The sequence below is a fragment of the Typopeltis vanoorti genome, chromosome 17 (genome assembly GCF_054136105.1).
Source record: "Typopeltis vanoorti isolate ZY-2024b chromosome 17, IOZ_Tvanoo_1.0, whole genome shotgun sequence".
NCBI classification, from domain to species: domain Eukaryota; kingdom Metazoa; phylum Arthropoda; class Arachnida; order Uropygi; family Thelyphonidae; genus Typopeltis; species Typopeltis vanoorti.
Genome location: NC_143565.1, coordinates 55,711,928 through 55,731,027, shown reverse-complemented (window position 1 = coordinate 55,731,027; position 19,100 = coordinate 55,711,928). Strand labels below are relative to the sequence as shown.

At 35.8% G+C, this 19,100-nt stretch overlaps 1 protein-coding gene across 2 annotated transcripts in view; it reads right to left on the bottom strand.

The window, feature by feature from the left end:
• Positions 1–19,100, bottom strand: part of LOC150097407 (RCC1-like G exchanging factor-like protein) — a 264,930-nt gene that overhangs the window by 15,881 nt on the left and 229,949 nt on the right. For both annotated transcript variants that reach the window (XM_090407234.1, XM_090407235.1), the window contains exons 9-10: positions 12,998–13,085; positions 6,214–6,387 (exon numbers count right to left, since the gene is read on the bottom strand). In XM_090407234.1, the coding sequence (XP_090263360.1) occupies positions 6,214–6,387; positions 12,998–13,085 (262 nt within the window). The remainder of the gene's footprint in view (positions 1–6,213; positions 6,388–12,997; positions 13,086–19,100) is intronic.

The following is a 19,100-nucleotide window of genomic DNA, read 5'->3' as shown; positions in this document are numbered from 1 at the left end:
ATGCCTCTCTGGCAGAATCAATCAATGTTTTCTTCAGAGTTTGCCACTGAATCTCCAAGGTTTGATTCCTGTTCTCAAACTCTTTCATTTTTTCTTCAATAATCTTTGTGTATTTTAGCCTACAGTTCACATCTGAGAGCTGCTCAACTTTTATTCACTTTAAAACTTTCTTACATGTTATTCTTTTCAATATGAAATTCAATTTTATCCTGCTCAAGACTAAATAGTGATCACTTCCAATTTCAAATCCTCTGTACACTCTGGTGTCCTGCACCAGGGAGAAAACATCACTATCAACAATAACATAGTCAATGAGACTTTTCTTATTCCTAGCCTCTTCTCTCCATGTGAATTTGTGGACATTTTTATGTTGGAACATGGTGTTAGTAATAACCAGTCCATGTCCTGAGCAGAAATCCAACAGATATTTGCCATTATTATTAGCTTTGCTCTTTTCTCCAAATTTTCCCAAAATATTTTTGTATGTCTCACAATCATTTCCTACTCTGCTATTTAGATCCCCAACAAGGACCAACTTTTCATTTTTCATTGTGTCAGTTGCTTTTTCTAAAGCCTCAAAAAATTCCTCCACTTCTACCTTAGTAGAACCTTCTGTGGGACCATAGGCACAAATAAGTCTCATTGTCCAGTTCCCCATTCTCATATTTGCCCACATTACTCTACTTGAGACTGACTGCCATTCAAGAAGATTAGCCTCGTATTTTGTGTTGAATACTATGGCTACTCCTTCTTTTCCTTGATTGTCATTGCCTGAATATAACATTTTGTATTTATTGCTCAGAAAGATCTCACCAGTTTTGGTCTTTTTTGTTTCAGTCACCCCTATTATGTCGATCTGGTACTTATCTAATTCCTCAGCTAGCTCCATTTCTTTGCCATTCAGGCTTCTTACGTTGATAGTACCGATCTTTAACTCTGGTGATGTCGAGTTGGGGTTTATTTTCAGATTTGTTCCAGTAGCTGACTTTTCGCTGTTCGCCCTGGTTCCCTGGCGAAAACAACGGGGGCCTTGTTTAACCGGGCGATGCCCCAGCCGGCATGAAATTTTGTCATGTTGTACCATCATTCTATATTTCGGTTTAACCAATAAGAATACAATTTGGTCGGCTAAATCCCAAATTGCCAGCCCATCCTCGTCCGTGCAGTATCCAAGTAGATACCCAACAGGGTGCACCACGAGAAGGTGAGGACTGGACATTAGGTCAGAAGCCCTGGTCGGTTCTCCACATTCCTTTAAAGGCTATGTGGAGATCTCCTCTCAGTTATACAGCTTTGACCCTTAAGCACCCCGAATTTCATTGTCAGCACCATTTATTGGAGACTTGGAAAAAGTTCCATGTTTTGTCTCTAGAGCAGGGTTTTTCAGAGACTATGCAAAAAATAAATAAAATTAAAAAAATAAGAAAAAAATTCTTATCCTCCTAGTGAACTACTACTATGTTTCAGAATCAATACTCTTGTTGGATTTAATTGTGTGGCAATCATCAGTAAAACTTACTACCCTTTCTATTCTGTCTATACTACTTGGACATATTGTACCCCATCACATTTTATTCCTGTGTGCCAGGTCTCACATTAATGCCAATCATTTTTGATCCTATTTCATTCACTAATTCATTGCTTTTATCCCTGATGCTTCTAGCATTACTGAACATGCAAAATACCCAGCTGTCAGGCTGATAGGCATTGCAAGTTGAACCATCACCTAAATTTCTTACTATTCACTCACTACAGCAAATCATTGCTTGTCTGACAAACTAGTCTCACCATTCTCAACATCATCCTTCTATATTATTCTTCTCCCTCTATTTCTCTTTCTCTCTCTCTCTCTGTCACGACAATCTCAATGTCTCATCTTAGTGCAAGTGTCTAAGCTTGACCAACATGGAAGACTATAATTCAAAAACTACTGCAACTGTAGATGATAGAGCATCAGATTCCCATCAAGTAGAATGAAGTTGTTCCCATCTTGTCCTAATAGTAACCATTTAGTCAACATATTGGGGTAGGTAAGTAATATCCATCATGGTGTTTTAACCAAAAAAAGAACAGGTGAAACATCTTTTCCATGTGAACACTACAGAAAATGATCAATTTCAGACTGTTTTGTGTTGTATGGATTTGTGTAGATACTCAACTCTCCAGAAACTGATGCTGTGGCAAATGACAAGGTTATTTGCCTCAGTACTAATTACATCACAAAGATGTAATTAATGTAGCTTCACTACTGTTCATGAACTTGCAGCATTTCCTATTATCTGTAGCTGTTATTGTCAATCAATTCTTGAAAGCCACAAGAACATTAATATCTCTTGTGTTTGCCAAGAGGATTCAAAACATGCAGCATATGCAGTTTGCAGAAATGCAATGAGAGTTGATTCTATAGAACATTTTCTTGGTTGTTCAGTATGTTCTTAGAAAAGTCAGACACACCTGTCACATGCATTCCACAACTGCAATGTCTGTTCTGAGACATCTGATACTTCTGACCTTACATATGTATCTCTTTTCCACAAACTATGTGTGGCTGGTCATCAATTATCTTACTGATGAATTCTTAAAATAATGAATCCAGAACTATTACTGCATGACAATGAGAGTGAAGCACACAAAGTGATTTTTTCATAAAGAACATGATCTTATAATTGCAACATTGCCAAGTGCCCACAGTTAACAGGTGCTGATTTCAGGCACTGACATTTAAAAATGTGTATCTTTACCCTTTTCCGATATACTTAACAATAATATGCAGAAAATTATTAATATTTAAAGCTATGTTATTCATTATGAATGACCCTTAGAGGCGATGATGGAAATCCCAATGCTAATCCATAATTCTGTTCATAGATTTTCTCCTCCAAGTGATGAAATCTGCATAATCTGCATATGGTCTGAAAAGGTGGTGCTAGGTGGAAACTTTTCTTCAATGATGTGCAACTCCTCTGAGTACACTGATGAAGATGGCTGCCACATTAAGGCTGGCTAGAATATTATGTGGTGTTACTTGGATGATTGTTACTTTACTCTCCAAACCTGTAAACATTTTTATACATGATGTATAAAAATGTTTACAGTTTACAAAAATGAATTCATTTATTCATGAAGCTTCAACATTTAGTTTTGCAAAGCATTTGGATAATAGTTAAGTGGGAAAGCTCATTCCATTCTTAAAAGGATGTGCTGACTGTAGCGTTTGCTTCATGAAGCTTCAACATTTAGTTTTGAAAAGCATTTGGATAACAGGTAAGTGGGAAAGCTCATTCCATCCTTAAAGGGATGTGCTGACATACCTGATTTATGCATACCAGACCAGCCGTCCCAGTGGTCTCTGTATTAATTATCGCTATGCTGTTTTATCTCAAATCTTATTTTTACTCTGTGTTCTGTTCATATGTTCATGACTATACTGATGCATATCACTGTTTATCCCATCTTAAGCCATATTCCTAAATAATAAATACAATCTATAATGACTTAAGCATTTGTGATTTGAAATAGTAACAATACTACTTTATATAATAGCTGAGATCACAAAAAAAAAAAAAAAGAAAGAAAGAAAAGGTAAAACTGTTAGTTTTAAATCTTGCAACCAATTATTTTTGTTTACTTTACTGATACAATCAATTTCATGTGCAATACTGGAAAGGACCTTACCTGATATTAGGCAGGAAATCTGGGTAAATGAGAATGGCTATATAACAGCATATTATATTGATGGGATATACTGTTTGGAGAGACCACGAGGATAGGGATCTTGCAGTTATGGTGGTTAGCAATTTGAATTTGGTGAACAGGAATTTGAAGTTCAAAGGTCACTTAACAAAAATTGAGTTGCAAATGCAACTCATAAGATAATTACAATGTTGAAATGAACATTATGATGTAAAGGAAGTCATTTTGGCTCTTTGTGAAGCCTTGACATGACTGCAACTGGTATGATGCACAGATCTTCCTGGGTTCTGAGAGGATAAAGAAGCTGGGGAAAGGCTGCAAAGAAGAGTTACAAAGATAACATCAGAGATATGGAATATAGATTATGAGGACAGATTGACAGTATGTGGACTGCAGACACTGGTAGACAAGACAAAGAAGAGTGCTACGATTGAAATCCATAAACTTCTGAAAGGGTAGATGATGAAATTTTTCATTATATGGAAGGTTGGGAGAGGACAAAGGGGACATCCACGGAATTTGGTTTGCGTGCAGTTAAGAAAGGGGTCAAAGCTGTATAATTGAGAGGAGACCTCCACATAGTCTTTAGAGGAATGCGGGGAGAACCGACCAGAGCTTCTGAGCCTAATGTCCAATCCTCACCTTCTCGTGGTGCACTCTGTTAACAGTTTGGGATTAAGCGGACCAAATTGTGTTCTTATTGGCTTAAATCACAATGTAAAATAATGGTACAACATAATAGAATTTAATACTGGCTGGGGTGTCGCCCGGTTAAACAAGGTCCCAATTGTTTTCACCAGGGAAATAGGGCAAACAGCAAAACGTCAGCTACTGGAACAAATCGTGAAACACATTTCAACTCAACATCACCAAGATTGGTACTATCAATATAAAAATCCTGAATGGCAAAGAAGTGGAACTACCAGAAGAATGGGATAAGTACCAGATCAACATAATAGGGATGACTAAAACAAAAAAGACAAAAACTGGTGAAATCTTTCTAAGCAATAAATACAAAATGTTATATTCAGGCAATAACAATCAGGAAAAAGAACGAGTAGCTATAGTATTCAACACTATATATACGAGGCTAAACTTCTTGAAAGGCAGGCAACATCAAGTAGAGTGATGTGGGCAAATATCAGAATGGGGTACTGGACAACGAGACTTATTTCTGCCTGTGGTCCCATAGAAGGCTCTACTAAGGTAGAAGGAGAGGAATTTTTTTTGAGGCTTCAGAGAAAGCAACTGACACAATGAAAAGAGAAAAGTTGGTCCTTGTTGGGGATCTAAATAGCAGAGTAGGAAATGATTGTCAGACACAAACATATTTTGGGAAAATTTAGAGAAAAGAGCAAAGCTAATAATAATGGCAAATGCCTGTTGGATTTCTACTCAGGACATGGACTGATTATCACTAACACCATGTTCCAACATAAAAATGTGCACAAATTCACATGGAGAGAGAAGAGGCAAGGAATAAGAAAAGTCTCATTGACTATGTTAGTGTCGATAGTTATGTTTTCTCACTGGTGCCAGACACAAGAGTGTACAGAGGATTTGAAAATGGAAGTGATCACCATTTAATCTTGAGCAGGATAAAATTGCATTTCATATAAGAGCTAGATTTTTTTCTCACTGATCAGTGGAATAGTGAGTGAGTGTAACAGTTTGCTTTTTGAAGTAGTGAGTGTATCTAGTGTGAATGAGTTTAAGAGCATGTATAACAGCCAGCAGGTGATGTATGGCTTCCCTCAATGAATCCTTCATTCCCTGGAGGTCTCCAATAATAATAATAATAATAATAATAATAATAATATGTAAAAATAAATGCAAGCATTTCTTCTTGCTGCTTCAAACTGCTTGGTCACTCTTCATTTCTATAACATATATTAATTTTACTGTATAACATCAAGATTTTCGAATTCTGAAAATTTTCTGCATTTTGGCAATGGAAATATGATATTCATTTTTGTTTTATATTTAGTTTTACAATGAAAAATCCGACTTATATATTTTTTCAGGACAAATTTAATCATAAAAAGGGGGAAAAATTCCATAAGTATTTTTATATGTTATTAGTGTAACCCATAAAAAAAAAACTGTAAATCTTTCTTAAATTTTTTTCAAGTCATTTCAGCCCTCCAATTAGCATGATGGCAGGTTTACACTGGGCTATGAAATTTTCTTACCAACTAAAGACTTTCACAAACATTCATACTACGGTGAGATTTGAACTAACAGCATGCTAGCTAGAAAGAAGAAATTATATCAATTTGCTTAACTTATTATTTTAAAATGTGTACTGGAAAGTGAGTTTGCAAGATAAGGAGACTTTATAATATACCAAACTTTTTTGTATTTTCTTTTTGTACTTTTTTTTTTTTTGCAAATCCTGAAAAATTTTTAATTTTTACAATTACTGGTTATGTTTAGACTGAACATCAAACATTCAGTGATGCATTATTGTTCCTTTAATTTTTCTAGGTAACATTTTAAGTAGGTGCTATTAACACTTACTTGTTATAGCAGCAAAATGACTCAGACTGCAAGCAATGTGGGAAACTCTGACTGATGGACTGAATTCATTGCATCCAAAAAGAGGTTCAGGCAATAATGTTGGTTCTGGAAGATATGTAACCTTTGGCCCTTGGCCAAGAATACCATAACCCCAGACATATACTTGTCCTTTCTCTGAAAATAAAATAATATACATTTTCTTTGTATTATTCCAAATTTTATTGCAAATATACACACCTTTAAGTGATCACTTCATTAAAAATACCTGCCTAATATCTTAGTTTTCAAAAAGTTACCTTCATTTGTCAAAATTAACAATTTGATTGTATTGGTTCTCCATAAAATAAAAATGAACCACTGTAATTGATCTATAACTAGCAGGATGATTAGAATTTCATTAGGGTTTCATAACTTCAGGAGCATTAGACATGATAGCATCGCTCAGCTACGAGATGGACAAAGGAGCTGAATCAGTCAACTAGGATGCCACCATGTTCATATTAGGATGACACAATATTTTTTAAAAATATCCAACATAGTTATACCTGAAAATTTTGTAAAAAGAATAAAGTGTAAAAGATAAAAGATGAATTTGTGCCACTGGATATACTTGGCACCACCCCACTACACTATTCATAATGTCTAAACAGTTTATTGAACTTACTAATATTTTGCTGGTTTTTTAGTCACTATCTTCAAAGCTGCAACAAAAGGCACTGTTAACATTATTCAAGAAAAATCAATACACATAAAAAAAAATTGCCCAATTCCTTAAATTCCTTAAAAAAAATAACAATTCCTTATCTCCAAACTCCTAAACTGCTTAAAAAAGAATAACAAGTCCCTATCTTCCAAGCCAGATCATATATAAACATATTCCTACCTCACATCAAAGGCATAACAAACAAATTGGCCTATCTCCTAAAATGGCAAAGAATTAGAATAATCTATAAACACCGAACAAAGTTTATACCCCCTCCAAAGGTAAATTAAAGATTACTACAATCCTTTCTCTCCTTTGCACTATTCCTTGTCAGTGTGATACTAGGTATCACACTGAAGATTCCATTTTTATTCCTAAACTGCCAAACCACATCTACTTTTCCTTAATGGAAACTCAACTTTCAGATTTCTCCTCATCTTATTGTTCCCTATTTACATGCTCTTTTTACTTATTTATCTCAAAGAAAGACATAAATTAGTAAAATACTATGAGAGAGAGAGAGAGTATCACTGAAACTATTTTCATTTTGATCTTTTTTTTGTCTCATTCTATCAAATTCTTTGTAATCTCTATTAATTCTTCAAATTCCACTAGAAAATACATGCTGGTATTTTATAGTCTGACTTATTAAACAGGCATGTCATCTTCCTTGGAGATTTTCATGTTCATGCTTTCAACTGAATTTTCTCCAGCTCCACTGATTCCAGTAGATAATGAAGCATTTCCTATCATCAATTATTTCAACATGAATGATAGCAAACTGTTTCAAATTGTTCACATGCTTATCACAATTATCATGTAATCCTCACTGCTCATGGTATTCTTGATCTCTTTTACACCTGCAATCCTTGTGAGTATGCTGTAGATGCTGTTTGTCCTCAAAGCAATTCAGATTATAACTTGGTATTTATTTATTTTATTTAGCATATGGCTCACTGATGAAAAGTTACATTACAATAATCTTTAGTATATAATAAACATTTAGTATAAAATAGACAAAATACTTAAACATGGTATAAAACAGTAAAAAAAAAAGACACTCAGGAATAGACTACAACCGTATATCTAGGTTGCTTATCCAATCAACTGCACTCGATGCAGTGTGGATGAAGTCTGACAGGGTTCCATGGTATGCACGTTGAGCACATTCTACTGTGATATGACTAATTGTGTGGCAGGGTGATCCCCAGTCACACCTGGGGAAGGCAATCATGTCCCATTTGTAAAGGTGATCTGCACATCTGCCAGGAATGGTGCAAATTCTGTTAAGGGTACGCCAAGTTTTCTGTGGTAGGTCAAAACCCAAAGCCATCTGGGTTGGGTCCACTAATTCACGGAAGTACCCTGTTGAAGTATTATTCCAATTTTCCTTCATGTTAAAATTTGTCTCGCAAAGATTTTTCGCTGTTAGGATTGGAAGGTGCCCTGACTTTAGCCTATTTATTTCTAAGAGCAGGATGTCTTCATGGGAGATCTTGGATTACCATGATTTTGCTATATTCAAGTAGAAGAATGTTGGATCTGCGGGTGTGGAGGTGGGATGTAACATAGCACTGGTAGCCAGTAGGTTAGGATTGATTGTATAAATGACAATGCATAAATTAAAAAGGAGGGAAGCCAGTACTGACCCTTATGGTAATCCATTATCCAGTGTTCTTTGTTTACTTATATTACCACTTGGAACAGATGGTTTTCAATTAGTTTAGATATTGTTCTGCATGGGACCGCACAGAGTAACCTGCAGATTGCATCTTGCCTCTGAACTGTATCATAAGCTGCGGTAAGGTCTACAAAAGCTACAGTTGTTTTCTTGTGTGGTGAGTGACAAAACCTGATCACAGTAGCTTCATTTATGTCTGAATCCAGCCTGTCCCACTGGGACTTGTTCCATTATTTTAGTGGCAATTCTATTGAGGATGAGCTTTTCTAGGAATTTATAACAAATAACAAAATTACTGACCAATTGCCCTCATAAGCAGGGCAATTGGTCAGTAATTCTTGTAGCAAGGCTTATACGTTGGTCATACATAACTGGTAATTAGCTTAAGGAATTAATAATGCATATAACAGATATTAATTAAAGCAAACTTTAATGAATACCTTCAATATTTCGGCAACATCACGTTGCCATCTTCAGGAACATACAAATATGGTATGTGCACGCAGGCACTAACAAAAGCAAATGAGGAAGAAGGCAAGAAACTAAAATTGTTCCTAAAGTCCTGATGGTGCCCCCTAGCATTGGGTTGTCTTGGCTGTTGGGCTGAAGTTCTCATAATGTAGGCTTCCCAAATTTGGGGTAGTTTCATGCACCCAAATTTGTTGAAGTTTGGAACGTTTTTTAGAGCTGCTGATGATTCCATGAATAATCTTTCGTACTTGAACTTGCTGCAGTGTATTATTTTAGTTTTCTTCTAACGAATTCTATGGCGGGTGTCTAAGGCATGGTCTGCTAACCCAGAGTGGCTGTGCTGGTGAAACCGGATGTAGTCTTTGTGTTCTGAAATCCTGATATTCGCTGTCCTGCCTGTTTGGCCAAAGTAGGACAGTTTATAGCTGCAAGGGACCTGGTATACACCAGGCAGGTCTAAGGGGAGTGGTTGGTCTTTGGTAGAGCAGATAAGAGATGACAACTTTTTATATGGTCTATAACACGAAGTCAGGTCATATTTTTTGAGGATGTTGGTTATTTTCTCAGAGGTGCCCCGGATGTAAGGGATGGTGATAGATTTAGTGTAATCTTTATTGTGGAGGGGAGGAGGGGGTTGTGGTTTACTGGTTTTAGTATTTTTTTGATTTTTTGGGGGTTGTAGCCATTGGCTAAGAAAGTGTTGAGGATTTGGTTTAGTTCAGTGGTTAGGGCATCGTGATCTGAGCAGATTAATTTTGCCCTGTTGAATAGTGTTTTTATAATCCCATATTGTTGTGAGTGGGGGGGGGAATTGCTGGTGAATGTATCTGCCTGTATGGGTGGGTTTTCTATAAACAGAGAAAACCAAAGATCCATCAGGCTGGCAAGTGATTAGAGTGGCTAGGAAGGGGAGGGTGTTGTTTTCCTCTTTTTCTAAGGTGAACTGGACTCTGGGGGGGGTGTTGGTTGTTTAAGTGTGTTAGGAAGGAGTGGAGTGTATCTGAGCCATGTGGCCAAATAGCGAACACATCATCCACGTACCGAAGCCAAATAGTGGGTTTTTGTGGGGCAGTGTTTAAGGCTTTCTCTTCAAAGGTCTCCATAAAGAAGTTGGCCAAGGGTGGGGAAAGTGGTGAACCCATGGATGTCCCCTCTATCTGTTTGTAGAATTTTCCTTGCCAAACGAAATAGCCTGAGTTCATTGTGAACTGAAATAGGGCTGAGATATCGGGAGTAAACTTGGCTTGGATGAGGTCTAGGGTTTCCTTGAGTGGGACATTGGTGAATAAGGAGGAGATGTCAAAACTGACCATTATGTCAGTGTGTTGGAGTGAAAGGTTTTCTATACTGGCTTTAAAGTGGGCTGAGTTTTTTATGTGTGACGGTGTGTTGCCAGTATAGTGTGTGAGCGCTTTGGCTAAATGTTTGGCTAATTTGTATGTGGGGGAATCAATGCCATCCACTATGGGATGTAATGGCACATTTTGTTTATGTATTTTTGGAAGTCCATATAATCGGGGGGGAGGGGTCTAGAGTTATAAGGTTCTAGTTTGTTAGTGACTTCCACAGGCCAAGAAGTGACCTTCTTAAGGAGTCTGTGGAGAGTTCTAATCTGAAAGCTGGTAGGAGACAACCAATTAGCCCACTAGGGGGCACCATTAGAACTTTAGGAACAATTTTTGTTTCTTGCCTTCTTCCTTATTTGCTTTTGTTAGTGCCTGCGTGCACATACCATATTTGTATGTTCCTGAAGATGGCAACGTGACGTTGCCGAAAAATACTGAAGGTATTCATTAAAGTTTGCTTTAATTAATATCCGTTATATGCATTGTTAATTCCTTAAGCAAATTACCAACTGGTTAGTAATTTTCTAGTTTGTTGTTAGTTTTCCCCAGTTTTAAAATAGGGATAATTTTTGTTCTCTTAAACTCTTTTGGAAGTCTGCCAGTCTGGAGGATGTCAGAGAAGAAACAAATCAACCACTGTCAAGCTTTTTGTCCTGACTTCAGCAGGAAGTCGGGATGAATACCATCGAATCCCAGAGCCCTGCCTGGTTTCATATCCGTTAAAGCAATGTTAATAATCTCAAAAGTGAAAGGTCGAATATAAAGGGTCTGATGGTCTACAATTCTTCAAATGTGTAAGTTCTCTTTTATTTGAATATGTATTGTTTGTCCTTGACAGTACATCTTGATATATAGTCTATATGTGATGCGTATTGGTTAGGGTAAATAACTGATTGTTCCCAGACAGTTGGGTGCCACTACCTAGTTTTCTTAGAAGGCTTTGTACCTTATAAGAAAACTAGAAGAACTAGAAAATTAGATTTCCTACTGGAGTGCTGAAAATCAAGCCTTTCTACTGGCTCAGTCTATTTCTTCTGTCAGTTGGTGCCAAGGTTGTGAATGAGTTCATCTGCAATATCAGGATCGCCACATTCTAGGTGTAATAACTTTGTATTAATTTCTTCTCTTAAGAGACAATATTCATATAATGATTCTTGTCCTCATGTTGCCAAGTACAACGAGAACAAGGATCAAAATGATTTCTTCATTTTCTTTGCTGGATTGCTTTTTCCAGTATTCTAATCTAAATTTGTATTATGCATTACTGAAATAACTCTTATAGGTATGAAAATGTTCACTTCCAATACTACTTGAAATTTTTCTCCCTTATCTGTGAACCTTTATTTTCCAGGAATTCAGCTGCCACTTCAAAAGAATAAGCAAGAATATTAACTAACTCGGAGAAATCTCATCTACATATAATACCCTCTCACTTCCAAAATAAATAAATAAATAAAATAAAATAATAATAGTAATAATAAATAACAAGCAAGTTATCAACATATCAATTTCTGGTTTTTACAGAGTAAAATAAATCTTCTGGAATGCCAAAAAAGTCACCTAATCTTGGTGGCATTTCTCTTATTGTTTAAGGTCAGTGCTTCAGAGATGATTTTTATTTTATGCCATCTTTTTATATTTGCCATTTCCACTAGCATTTATCTTTCAGCTCATATTCAATTCATTTCTAAGAGGAATGATAAACGTTTATCATCAAATTACTTTTTTATGCTTTTAGAGAAAATCATGAATGAATATGTGCACTGGGTTTTATTTGGAGGTAATAATATGAAAAAAATGATAACCAACTAGTTTTGCCACAGATACTTGTGGCTTCCTCTGGGTTAAGATAAAAAATACAATGTTCTGTATTTTAGTAATGTTTTAAGTTCATGTTAAACTTTTATTGTATTTTTTACAGAAACATGTTACATGAATTGCCTACTTGGAATCCGAGATATTGCATTTTTGCCTGTGCTAGAGGCATTACTTTACATCTTGAATAGGTAATAACTCCAAACGTATACTTTATTATCACAGACATGTAGATGCTGATTCTTGTATTCTCTCTCTCTCTCTCTCTCTCTCTCTCTCTCTCTCTCTATATATATATATATATATATATATACACACACACACACATACATACATATATTTCCATGGTCACTCTTTATCAGACATGGTATCAGTAATTTAGGATAATTTTTTTTTTCCTTTTTGTTCATTCCTTCTGCTGCTGTTTTGAAATAGTTTATTCCTTATAGATTCCTAAAGAGTATAATCTGCAGCTTTTTAAATCTAATATTGAAAAGTTTCTTCTTTCTCTTCACTCTTCCTATTCATCAACAGTACTAAAGGCTGAACAACTCGTTAACTTTCTGTCCATCCATAGTATTGATGTACTACAGAGTGAACAACCTCTTATGTAGAATTTACCATTAAAAAAATCACCTACATTGCATTAACTTTTGGACTCCTATAAATACTGTTATAAATTTTTGTTATAAATTATCAATTAAATAAAATTTGAAAAATTGATGCATAATACTTAAAAATCAGTAATAATAATAATGAACAGCCCACCATTAACAACTGCACACATTGATCCTCCTGCTGCTGCCTGACTGACTTTTCCAATATTTTTCAATTTAATATGGCTGGGAGTACATATCTGAAAACAGGATATAAAAATTAAATTCTATTACAATAAATTACAATAAATAGTACAAAGGAATGGAAGGAAGACAAGATTGTATTGCTTCATAAAGGAGGTGACAGAATTCAAGCATCAAATTATAGGCCAATCTGTGTGTCAGCTGTTGTGGTTAAAGTGTTGGAAATGTTGGTGAGAATTTGGATCCAGAATTGGGCTAGCAACAATGGTATTATCTTTGATGGACAGTATGGATTTGTTAAAGGGAGGTCATATTTTAGTAATCTACTTACTTATTACAATAAGGTGACAGCAGCATTGGACATGAGAGATGGATACAGTAGTATACTTAGACTTTGCAAAGGCTTTTGATAGATTACTGCATGATAAGTTGATAGTCACACCAGAGTGGATGAGGTTGGATATTAGACTAGTGCAGTGGATTGGAGATTGGCTGTGATAGGTATCAACAAGTTGTGCATGGAGGAGAAATATTCCAGAAGAAGAAAGTCACTAGTGGTGTGCCTCAGGGATCTGTTTTTAGGATCACTGCTGTTTAACCTGTATGTAAATGATATTGGGGAAGATTTCAATGGGGATATGCAGTTGTTTATGTGGAGAGTTATTGAGTACAATGGTGAAATTATAAAAGATATAAACAGACAAATCAGTCAAGCATCCCAAACATTTGGACGACTTAATAAAATATGGAAGTCAAGAGACATCAAACAAGTAACAAAGGAAGTGAATGCTGGAATCTCAAAAAGGCTGAAGAGAAAAAATTATTAGTTACTGAAATAGATTGGCTAAGAAGATTACTTGGAGTATCTCTGCTGGATCGACTAAGAAACGAAGACATAAGGAAATGACTAAAACAAGAAATAACAATAATAGACAAAATCCAAGAGAGAAGACTGGAATGGTTTGGCCATGGGAACAGAAAGACTACCATCTAAAGCCCTGAATACAATGATGGAAGGTAAAAGATCCAAAGGATGGCCCAGAATTAGATGGATAGACAAAATAAAAGAGGACCTGAAAACCAAATCACAACAAGCGACATCAAACTGGACAGAATTGTTCGGACTCTCCTGGGACAGACAGAAGTGGAAAGAGTTCATTCGGCCTCATCATCATCCACATAGATGATGGAAGAGAGAAGAAGATACAGTTGTTTGCAGATGGCAAAAAGTTGAGAAAAACTATGAGGACTAGAGCAGATGTTGTGGCCTTACAAGAAGACTTGAATAGACAGAGAGAACAGGCATGGGAGTGGAGATGCCAGTTCAATGTTGTGAAATGTAAAGTTTTAAAATTTGGAAAACAAACAGGGGATGTAGAATTTACTCTTAGTGAAGATATATTGTTGGAGGTGAAAGAAATCAGAGATCTTAGGGTGATGGTGGATAAGGATCTAAAATTTAGAAGACATATTGCTAAAATTGTGAAAACAACACAACAAATTCTTATGACAATGTCCAAGACACTGATTTGTAGTAAAAGTAAGGAGATTCTAGTTCCATTGTATGAGGTCACATATGGACTACTGTGCACAGATTTGATCACCTGGTTTTTCAAAAGGATGAAGAAATATTGGATAGGGTCCAAAGGTGATTAACTAAGATAGTTTCTGGTCTCTGCAATGTTGAATATGAAGAAAGGTTGAGATGATGCAATTTGCAGAGTCTAGTGGATAGGAGGAAGAGGGTGATGTGATAGAGATGTACAAGTTAGTAAGGGGGATATTATAGGATTAACATTGAAGAGATTGTTCATAAACTGGTGGGAGCTGTATAAGGATGGTGTGAGCAAGAGAATTAAAAGCAGGTTTTTTTGCATGGAGAGTTGTGAACATTGGAATACATTGTCTGAGAATGTGGTGTCTGCAGAGAATTTGAATATGTTTAAGGCATGGTATGATGAGCTGTATGTATGTGACAAAAGGGACCTCCTAGATGAGGGCATAACTCCATGGGGTTTTAGGATAATAATAATTTTTTTTTTTTTTTTAAACATTTTATTGTCTCAGATAAATTACATACATATATACAACAATAGTTTTATATTCACGTATATATATATACATAATATTTATAATACATTACAATTGTGAATAAGAAATACTGGCGAGTTATTAATATTCTTAAGTTATAATAATTTTTTTTTTTTTTTTTAAATAAATAATATTTTTGTTCACTGCTAAAATATTTACACATACATATATACAATAGTTATCTTGAGTATAATAGTAATATTTTTTTTTCTTTTTTTCTTTTTTTTTTTATTAAAAAAAAAAATTTATTATGTCTCAGTATAAGTTACATACAATGTTAATTTTTACAGTAATTACTATAAGGATTATACAGAATTTTTTTTTTTTTTTTTTTTTTTAATGTCTCAGATTAATTGCATACATAGTTGCTGTAGTAATTATATATATATATAATATTTATAACGCATTACAAGTGTGTATAACAGATTCTTGCAAGTTAGTAATTTTCTTCCTCGAAGCTTAGCAGAGCTTATCTGAGGAAGATAATAGATGACAGAGGGTGGTGGTTTCATGGTTGTGTTCCTATACTGGTCACAAGCCAGGTGTTGATTTTACTGTTTATTGGTATGTGCTTGAAAGACTTCGACTGCTATTACAGTTTAACTTTTTTTTTTTTTGTGCAAATAGGGTTGGATTTAGACGTGGTGTGTTTGTTCCTTTGTGTTCTTGTAGTGATAGTTTTTGAGAGGGGGGGGTTGTCACGGGTTTGTGTGTGTGTGTGCATGTGTGGTGAGGGAAGAGAGAGACAGGAATTGCTCTAATTTTCATTCTCGCTATAATATTTATATAGTGCCTGTTTCAGCTCTCTGTATGTTCCTAGGTTTCTGTTGTTGAACGGCAGTTTGTTTATCATGTCAGGTACGTAGAAGTTTCGGGTGGCTTTGCCGTAGTGATTGTTGTACTTATATGTTATGTAGTTTGTTGACTGTGGTCTTGTTATTTGATATGTTGTTCTGGTTACTCTATATGTTGGGCTGTAGTAGTGTTTTAACATGACTGTGTAGTGGCACAAGTTTTTCACCTTAAATATTTTGTGTTTTGTCCGTGCTTCCTGCATAAGAGTGGGTAGTTCCCAGAATATCAATTTTATCATTTTATCTTGCTACCATTGTAGCCTGTTAAGTCTGTAGTCTGTGCAGAATGCGTATGATGTGATTGCATATCTTAAAATGTTTTCACATAATGCTTTATAGATTAGTATTTTTATGTGGGTTGGGGCAATGTCTTTTAATCTGTATAGTTTGCTTGCTATTATCCTAAGCTTGGTATGTAGGTAGTTTGTATGGCTATTCCAACTTTGATCAGCATCAAAGTGAAGTTCAAGATAGCGTGTTGTTTTCACCTGTGTCATGGTTGTGATTTTAGGTTCTGCACTTTGTGTATAGGAGGATGAATGTTTGATAGTGAGATATTTAGTTTCTATGGGCAGGGTTTGGGGGTTTTTGAATATCATTAGCTTTGTTTTTCCAGGGTTTATATATATGCCGTTTTCGGTTAACCAGTTAGTGATTTGATCGATGTCGTGTTGCATATTTTCGTAAGCGATATTTGCATTGTTGTGAATGGATACTATGGCCGTGTCGTCTGCATACTGGAAGATTTTACTTTTTAGGGGGAGTTGGCTTATGTCGCGTGTGTATATGTTAAATAGAATGGGAGATAGGACAGCTCCTTGCGGTACTCCACAGGTTACATGTACCTCTTTGCTGTGTGCTGATCCTATACGGGTGATGTGCTTTCTGTTTTTCGTGTATGCTTTAAACCACTGGAGTAGATGGCCTCCAATCCAATTCCGATATGGGTAAGTTTCGTTAACAAGGTTTTATGTGTTAGTGTGTCAAATGCTTTTGTTAGGTCAATGAAGACCTCTAATGTTATTCTGTTTTTATCCAATGCAGCGTTTATTAGATCTGTGAAATCTTCCAGGAGTGTTGCTGTTCCTTTATTTTTTTGAAAGCCATATTGTGTTTTGGGTATGATTTGAAATTTTTCAACGTATGTGGAGAGTTTCTGATGTACAATGCGCTCCATGATTTGGTTGATTACAGGCAGCGTGGCGATAGGTCTGTAATTACTTATTATGTTTCCTTTTCCCTGTTTGTGTATGGGTGTGATTAATGCAGTCTTCGGTGTTTCAGGTATGTGTCCCGTTTCGAAGATTTTATTTAACAGTTTTTTTATAACTGGAAGTAGGTCGGTTGAGTGTTTCTTGATGTCTTTTGGTCTGATTCCGTCTATCCCTGGTCCTTTGTTAGGATTAATTTGTTGAATTGCCAGTGATAGTTCTTTTGTTACTGTGGGGAACCACATCGACTGGGTTGCTCGTGGACCTAGTGGAGAATGTTCGTTTGTGTGAGGAAAGGTTGTTTCTTGTAGCTTTTGGACAGAGTTCACGAAGTGCTGATTAAAGTTATTTGCCAACTGTTTGAGGGATTTGGGGTCGCAGGCAAAGCTATGTTTTATTGTTTCTGAGGCAGTGGTTCTGTGTATATTGTCCAGCATTTCATTAATCAGGTGCCAGGTTTCCTTTATGTCATTCTGCACGTTGTTAATTTGTTGCTGTAATAGTTTCTTTTTGCCGTTCTAATCTGGGTTGTTAGGAGATTCCGTTTTTTTTTGTATTCAGCTTTTAAAGCGATATTTTGGCGACTTCTTAAGTTGTTTCCATGGGGCATCTTTTCTTTGTATGTCTGTTAGTATGTTGTCTGTTATCCATGGATTTTGTTTTGTTTGGGGGCGTATTTTTATTTTTGTTAATGCTTTGTTATATATTTTGTTAAATGCAAGTTTAAGATTATTATATACAGCTTCAGCAGAGTCTAGAGATGCTATCTGCATCCAGTCTGTTTTTCTGATTTCATCGTTCACTATTGCTTCGTTTACAATGCTATGATACTGTTTTGTAGTCTCAGTGATTTTTATGGGTTCTGGTTCAGTGTGTAACTGCAATGCTGTGAAATAATGGTCTGCTAGTTTGCATGTTATGACGGCTGCTGTGTGGCTCTTTGGAGGGGCCCTTAAATTTATATGATCAATGCAGGTTGAGGTTGTTGTGTTTCCGACTATCTCTTCTCGTGTATACGACTGTATGGATGGGGTTATGTTATATGCCGATAATAGGTCTAGGTATTGTTCTGTGTTGTTATTTATGTTCCTAATGTTTATATTAATGTCTCCTATTATTATCAAGTATTTTGAGGTGCCTACTTTCGTGGCTGAAAGCCATCTGTTTAGTTCTTCTAGGAATTTTGTGGTGCTTAAGTTGGGTGGTCTATATATTGCGTTTAATATCAGGGAGTTTTCTTGTTTGATGTTTTTAATTTCGATGCATATGTTTTCTGCGTATTCTAATTTATAGTTTATTTCTGTTACTTCTAGTTTATGTTTGGTAAATATTATTATACCACCGCCTCGTTTTGTTTGTCTGCAATGTTTGTGTTGTTGGAAGTGTGGCATTTGGTAGGAGGTTGCCTCTTCGTTTGTCGTAGATACTTCAGTCAGTATTAAGATGTCTATTTCGTCTATATCTTCCTTCAGATAAGCTTGCAGGGTCAGCCAGTATTTTTGAATGCTTCTGATGTTGATGTGGAGAATAGATAGTCCTTTTTTGGGGATTGTCAGTTGTTTCCATTCTGATATTGATTTCAGAATGTGGCAATTATCATGTTCCAGGGTGATTATGTCTGCTTTATGGTCTGCATTCATGTTGGTTGGTGTGCTGTTCCTTCTTTACGAGTTGTCAATATTCCTTTCAATGTGACAGCCTGTTGAGGTCATCTACGGATTTTATTTCGATTGGTTTTGCGTCTTGTGTCTTTCTAAGGAATATTTTGCTGTCTCTTATTCATATAAACTGGTAATTGTTTTCTGTTTTTACTTTCCTTGCTTGGTAGAATATTTTCTGATAGTGTGGAGTAAGGTATTCAGACAAGTATATTGGGGTGTTGTCGTGGTCTCCTTTCAGATCCTTTACTACTGGA